This window comes from Triticum aestivum, chromosome 5A (assembly GCF_018294505.1).
Source record: "Triticum aestivum cultivar Chinese Spring chromosome 5A, IWGSC CS RefSeq v2.1, whole genome shotgun sequence".
In the NCBI taxonomy this organism is placed as follows: domain Eukaryota; kingdom Viridiplantae; phylum Streptophyta; class Magnoliopsida; order Poales; family Poaceae; genus Triticum; species Triticum aestivum.
Window position 1 is genome coordinate 512,824,736 of NC_057806.1, and position 7,496 is coordinate 512,832,231.

Here is a 7,496-nt window from a genome sequence, read left to right on the forward strand (position 1 = left end):
ATACAAAGAGGTTGTTGCGGCCTCTCAAGACAAGTCTCTCAAATTATTTGCCATGAAGGTCGAAGGCCCTTGGTTGGATGTTGACTTATTCTTTTTTGCGAAGCAATTGCATGTTGACTTAAACGGGTGTGTATCTGCATGTGATGATATGAGCCCAACTAGAAGTGAAGTGCACCACTTGTTGAGGGTAGGATCGAGGTTTTATGGCCCCAATCCTATGAACCAAGCAAATGAGTATGAGGTGAATGATAGTGACCAAGTCGATGAACAAGATGGTGGTGTCAATGCCGAACAAGGTTATGACATGGATGGAGATGGGGGCTGGTGATGTAGATAGTGATGACTTGGAGAAAAAGGATGAAATTCATGAGAATGATTTTGGAGATATGAAAACACAAGTCATGGTGCAGGACATGGAGTGTGACATCTCGTATGGAAGTGCCATCCCTCCGACTCTAAGGATGATGGCCTGGAGAATATTTGAACAAAAAATGGCTTCAAGGCAAAAGAAGCCCAATGCTTCTCAAAACTTTTAGGTCGGGATCATCGAATATCATTGTTCCATGATTTTAGCCTCATCTTCTATATCTAAATAGCTAGCCCCCACTAAGGTATTTCTCTTAACATGCAAGCATGTCACCTCATCATTCAACATGCATAAGAAAAGGCCCACCTCAACATGCAACTATGCATATTAAAAATTCACTACGACATGCATGCATGTAAAATTCCATTTTATTATGCTATTTACATTTAATTCTTATATACTTTCAAAAACTATTGTTTCAAGAATTCATGTTCCATATAATCAAAATCTCATTGAAATATTGCAAACATTTTCGCAACAACGTGCGGGGCATCATCTAGTTGATAAGGTTTTTGGACCCTTGTATCAGACCCGGTATTCAGGCTTCTTATACAAATGGAGTCGGGAGAGCTCTCCCTGTTAATCTAAAAAAATGACAAGATATCACCATGCAGATTTCTGATTCTCCAAGATACTTCATTAACAAAGTGTAACATTTTTATTTGCCCTAAAAATAATAGCATTTCTACACTTCCAAATAGACCAAAACATAGCAGAGATGCCAACCAGATAAGTCTTTCATCAGCTTTCTTGAATGTTTTCAGCTCAAAGAACCGATCATCAGACGACACACAAGTATTTAAGCGCAAATCACTTTCCGGCCTCGGAAAATTAGAGGTCGTCCAATCGAACGACATCGCTCGCAAATTAGATTCAAGCTATCCAATCAACATCAGCAATAAATACAAATCCAAGAGAAAGAAAAACATCAGTTATAAATACAAGTCAATTCTTCAAATCACCTTTTTTTTCCTTGAACCGAAACAGAGGAAGAAGGAGAAGAGGGTTAAAGGAACCAAAGCCGAACAAAAGCCCTACAAGCTAACATTAGCAAACCAAGACCATTCTCCTTGGCCCAAACAAATCCAAAGCTTCTGCGACGAGGCCCAATTGGGCCTCACAATCCCCACGTCAATCAATGCGTTGACCACGTCACGGGTCACGACTTCTTCCCGCTCGCCGGCGCCGGGGCCGGCGCGGCTGCCTCGCCGCCGAGCACCGCGGCAGCTGAGTCGACGTTGGTGAGGAGGAACTCGTAGATCTTCTTCCTCAGCCGCTCGATCGTCTCCTCCGGCACGCCGCAGCCGTTGGCCGAGGCAGCGGCCGCGGTGGTGGCCGCAGGCTCCTCGCCCCCGTCCTGCGACGCTGGCGGCGGCGGCGGCGCCTCTCCGCGCGTCCCGATCTCGCCGAGCCAGTCGTTGACGCGCTTCAGCTGCGGGAGCATCCTGGCCGCGCGCTCGCGGTCCCACGGCGCCGCTGCCGACACGTCGGCGTCCAGGAACCGCTCCACGAACCCGAGGAACCACCCCCGGGACTCCTCCCCGAGCCGCCGAGCCAGCTGCCCCCTCTCCTCCGCGCCTACCCCCCTCTCCCACTCCGGCGGGGCGGGCGTCACCGCAGCTGCCGTAGCGCCCGGGCCCGTCCTCGGCTTCCCCTTTGCGGGGGACATCCGCGACTTCGCCGCCGGAGACAACGACTTCACGGCATTGGGGGACGCCGCAACTGGCTTTGCCGACTCGTCAACGATGACCACGGCCAGCGGCGACGATACCGTGGCCGGGACGGGCTTGAGGTTGTAGAGCCCGAAGCCAACGAGGTCCGTGGCGAGCGCGGCGTTAACCCAGGACTTGGCTCGGCGCTGCCGCTCCACTGCGACTGCAGCAGCAGCCTCATCGTCCGGGGCAGAGACCACCGTCCCGGCGTCGCTGGCCGCTGAGCATTCCGGCGGGGCTGCTGACTTGGTGAGGGTGTCAGTGATCACCGTGGCGCGGGAGAGCGAGCTGTGGAGGGCGAGGAACTGCTCAACAGTCGGCTGCGGGTTCTGCTCCTCCGCCGTCGAGCTCACCTCAGCGTACAAGCTGCTCCCACAAAAACAAGCAAGCCAAGTAAGAATCAATCTCAAATCATTACGTGCACCTAAAATACAAGCAAATCACAATGAACATGGCACTGCACAAGTGTACAGTAAAGCACTGTGTAATGCTTGTAAAAAAAAAAAGGGCAACCTGGTGCATGTAGCTCCCGCTTGCGCAGGGTCCAGGGAAGGGTCCGACCACTTTGGGTCTATAGTACGCAGCCTTTCCCTACATTTCTGTAAGAGGCTGTTTCCAGGACTTGAACCCATGACCTCATGGTCACAAGGCAGCAGCTTTACGACTGCGCCAAGGCTCCCCTTCCACTGTGTAATGCTTGTATCAGTAAAAATTTCTATCACACAAGACAGTAAAATTTTCCATCATTTGAGTGAAATGCTGACATTTTCCAGCAGTGGTTTGGAAAATGCTGTGCATTAGCAATGATGAGATTGACAGCAGAGAGCAGTGGAGCTGCCCAGTTGATGGTGGTAGAAGGAAACAAGACGCAGGTGCAAGTATAGTGCAATTATAGGTAAAAACAGCAGGCCATCCATACACAGCATCAACAGACACAGTTCAGAAAAATGGTCGCCCATATGCAAACCAAAACACTGCGAGTACTGTGAGTGTCAAGGTTAATACCCTACACGACACAACATGAACATAGAGAAAGAGCTGCACGTTTGGTTATTTGGGGCGTGCCCTGTGCCTACATGCTAATACCTCCATTTGATTCGACCCATTTGCTCTGTAGAGCTCTGCTTTTCTAGCACGGCAAATCGGCAAAATTTACACCGCCGATAAGATGGTTATGAACTTCAGCAGTGTTCCAGCTTTCAAACTTTCAGTTCACGAGAGATGTACTTAAAGTTCTGGAAGTTAATTCTGGTTTGGTAAAACCATGCAGCTAGGTTCCACCAGCACTCTCAGATCTCTACACAAAGATGGCAGGGTCGGACCACGGGTGGGGTCTCAAGGGGCAGAAACGAGCTGGGCTGATAGCAATCATTATTGCAGCACGCAGGACAGCTAGACCCGGGACATTTGGAGCATGATACCAACGGGGAGTTAATGATCTCCGCCCTTGTGAGGCGCGAGCGCAAAGGAAGCATGTCACATGAACGGCAGCAGGCTTTGCTAAAAAACATTGCGGATACCAATCTGTCCTGGTGTGCTGATAATGTCCTGTATCTAGCATGTTATGGTCAGCACAGGAACATGCAGTCAAGGCTGTCCACGGCCACAGGCCATGTGGAGCTCTGGGTGTCTCATAAAGCTCATCAGACGGGACAAGTCTTTGATGAACAGTTGGGTTGAACTGTCGACATGGTAGGATTTCAAAAACATTGGCATGTGGTACTAGCAGGTGAAGATGAATCCATCCCAAAATTTGCTAATACCAATAGAATCGTATTTCTACCGTATCTCTGCATGCTTGGATAAAGCTAGCAAAACATGCCAGGTTATGGTATGACCCAATCAGACCAAAAGATTCTCTTCTACTATTATCTTAATGGGCAAAGCATGTGGTTCCATCAAAGTATTTAACATGCAGACACTATTTTCTGGAAACTATGTTCTGCCCAAAATGAGGTGCAAACCACAGATTATAGTTGACTGAAAAATAAATAAGAAAATGTCCATGGAAGTCATTTAGCAACGAATGACAACATAATATAACTTTCGTGATGATCACATCACATCACAAGGCTAGTGTATGGAAGAAAGGTACCTCAAACATCTCAGCAAGCTTTCTGCAGCAGAAGCTTCCTGCATGGCTTCAACAGCAGCCGCCTGTGCCGATTCTCTGTACTTCAGAAGCTCCTGTCACAGAATTATGCCAGAAAACATACCATCAGGTACAAAAACTTTTTCCAACAAAATTTCTCACAGATAATGGACAGAATTTGTCAATATTCATAGACATTGGTGATAGCGTATGGTTTCAACCATATTAATGTACGATAAAACCATATAGCTAAATTTCTACTGTACAATAAAGCCATACTGATCATGCCAATGAACTTAGTCATACCTTTCCTAATTTGGCAAGTGACGGAGGAAGTGATGCCCATGAATTGCCGACATCTGTCAGTTTTTTGCTGTTTGGTGGAATCTTAACCAAATTTGTGACATTTGGGTTGCTTAAACCACCAGATGTCCTCTTTAGAGTAGGAGGATGTTTCTTTGGTGCTTTGTCAGCATCGACTGGAGGAGCAGGAGCACTTGACGTGCTCTTTCTAGCAGGATTATGAATCTTACTGTCGTCTTTATGTGTCACCTTCTCGTTCACTGGTGGCTTTCTTCTAGGAGTCTGCATACAAGAATAACAGGACTAGCAAAGTTACTTTGGAGCAAAATCAGTTTATAGAAAGAAACAGTGCCATCACATTCCGTTGCTTTACATAAATATCACGAATAGGTTTATAGCATATCTCCATGTTCTCCAAAAAACACAAAAGGTAATACTATCCTAAAGAGAAGAGGGTGATGACAGAAAATTAAAACATCAAATGCATCTATCAGTAGGGTGGTAAAAATAGTACATACCGTTGGGGCCCTGTTCTCAGGTTTCCTGTCAGCTTTGGTCGTCTTCGAGTCTGAATTATTTTTTGCTTTTGTATCTACAGCTCCTTCCCAGCTTCTTCGCAATGCTTTTGGCCCTGATCCAATACCCAGCACAGAGCTACTGATTGAGTTAACCGCAGAGGACCTTCTCCCTGCAGTAGTGACCTTCAGAACTGAAGCTGCCCTTTCTAACAAGGAGAGCCTAGAAGATGATGCTTTCTCTGGTCCTTTTACCCCATGTCTCTGTCTTAGATCACTAGAGAATCTGTCAAATGTTGCAGGTAGAGAATAGACACTGGTTGGAGATGAAGGTGTTGATCTAACACGGGCAGGTCTTGCCTTTGGTTTCACTGTTTCCTTCTTCTCAGTAACCCCATTCAAAGCCTGTTTTGACAGTGAAGATTTTGATTTGGTCAGCACCGGTTTCTTATTTTCTGTCCCAACGGTTTTGTGGGGAGCATTAATTTTCTCTAACTTGCTCTTTTCCTTCTCTAGCGACAAGACACCAGCATCTTTCAATCCATTGGTTGGTTTCGATCCATTGGCCGGTTGTGCTTTCTTGCTGCCGGCAACTTTGGAAGAGCTGGTTAACACAAGGTCCTCGGGGTTGCCAACGCAAGGATGACGGCCAGGAACTGGCCGAACACCCCAAAGGATGGGTACCGGAGTGGCAGCCTCAAGGCGATCGACATGGATGAACTGCCCTAACTGAATCTTGTCGCTCAAGATGAGATCATGCTGTTCCTCGGGAAGGGTCACATAAGTGGCGTGCGAAGAATCGGACACCTTGAGGTAGAACCCTTGGTTGGTGAAAAGATCACTCCCTGAAAGTGCCGGCACAATGCTGACAACCTGAAGAAGGGATGACCGATGTTCTCCTGCGACTTTGACATCCGTGTTCATATGCTGGAGGAGCTTGACGAGGACACCGGGCACCAATGACGCCATTGATGTAACTCCTTAAGCGCATTACTCTGCAATGTTCAAAGAGATTCAGCAGTTAGATAATCACATGAGTGTATGGAGAATCAGAACCAACGTAAGTGGCCGAGTTAGTTATCAATTCACTGCTGGACAACCTGGCCGGCTGCCCCTGTTCAAAAGTGAAAGCAATGAACCTGGTTACAGTAATGGCTGCAACTTTTCGTGAATGTATTATTTACAGGGAGACCTGGGTCACAAGGAACTTAAAGCAGGAACCTCACATTCACCACATGTTCTCCACGGCAGTACCATCTTTCAGAGTTTAATCACTGGATATGGATTCACAATGCAAAGTGAAAAATCACACCCCTATCATCGCTGTCAAATAATCGATAGTTATTAAAAGGGACGGCTCCATGGAATCATTGGTGCATGTAACCCAATAATTTCAGTGGTAACAGCGACAGCTAAGGTGGGGAGAAAATCATGCGAACACCTATCCAACAGTAGCAGTAACATGGCAAAACAGCACGTAATAATCACTTGAAAGGATTAGGCGAGAACTGCGGCTGCCAGGAACTCAATTATGCAGTGCAGGGAAGGGGAAAGCTGCCGTGCCATTGCTTGCAGGGGAGTGGATTCGGTCCAAAGCAAACAGGGGACCCGGCCATGAGGCGGAGGCGGGGCTGGAGGTGGGAGACAAGCTCAACAAACGCCACGGAACAAGCAGATACCACCAGAAAGTCGCATGATGGCATCAATGTGGGCGGTGGTCCTTGTCCTCGCCCCCCTCCCCCAACCCAGCGGATTTTTCCTCGGCCAGGGAAAAAATATGCGGGGAGCAGAAGAAACAGGTGAGCACCGCCAGCGAACCAACGGAAGGACCAACCAAATCTCGTGCGCGAAGTACCGCTAATCAATTCCGCCGAAACCTTAAACGGATGCCAATCGGGAGCGGAGGGCAGAGGACGCCCGGGCACCTCGAAGGCTCGCACGGCAACCGTGTAGCTCATGGCGCACCTCCTCCGAGGAAGGGTGAGCGGCGAGCCAGCCGGAGCAGTCGTCCTTCGGCACGGAGCTCTCTCGAACAGACTGAGAAATCAAAGGGGGACGGGGACGCAAAGCGGCGCGAACACAAGCAAAGCGGTCGAAGATGCTTAGTATGCAGATAAAAATAAACACAGATAAATTCAGGCAGCGGTGGGGAATCGAGACCAACCTCCGGCGGAAATCCGCGGGCGCCGGCGGGAGCCAATCTCCGCTGCTCCGCCGCTCGGATGCTCCCCTTCCACCCCCTTGCGGCGGCCGCGCGGGAGAGTGGGTGAAGGGATGATGAATCGGGGAGGCGGCCCCGGGGGCCCTGGAGCAGCTTCCGCGCGCCCGTGCGTGCTCTGCGGTGCTGCCGCAAGGCTCCAAGCCTATGGACGATCCTGCAGCGCCCTGCCGCAGGCCAGGTCCAGTCAGTGAGGGGGCGCGTCGTCAGGCGAGAAGATCCCTTGCCCGCGCTTTGGCCGGTTGTGGAGCGGCGCGCTGCGTTGGGCCGCGCACGGGGGAGAGGGGGG

General features: G+C 49.3%; 1 protein-coding gene across 1 annotated transcript; it reads right to left on the reverse strand.

The window, feature by feature from the left end:
* Positions 1–1,198: 1,198 nt before the first annotated feature.
* Positions 1,199–7,496, reverse strand: LOC123104424 (uncharacterized). The gene is made up of 5 exons (XM_044526266.1): positions 7,154–7,496; positions 4,993–5,984; positions 4,478–4,756; positions 4,175–4,266; positions 1,199–2,445 (listed from the first exon to the last, which is right to left on the reverse strand). The coding sequence occupies exons 2-5, from the start codon at positions 5,956–5,958 to the stop codon at positions 1,527–1,529; spliced, it is 2,256 nt and encodes a 751-aa protein (XP_044382201.1). The 5' UTR covers positions 5,959–5,984; positions 7,154–7,496; the 3' UTR covers positions 1,199–1,526.

Bases quoted from the DNA above. Each gene is read 5' to 3' on its own strand.
- LOC123104424 (XM_044526266.1), bottom strand. From the start codon at position 5,958: ATGGCGTCATTGGTGCCCGGTGTCCTCGTCAAGCTCCTCCAGCATATG. The intron at 4,757-4,992 runs GTATGTACTATT...TCTTGTATGCAG, and splicing joins CTGAGAACAGGGCCCCAACG to ACTCCTAGAAGAAAGCCACC. The intron at 2,446-4,174 runs GTACCTTTCTTC...TTGTGGGAGCAG, and splicing joins AGCTTGCTGAGATGTTTGAG to CTTGTACGCTGAGGTGAGCT.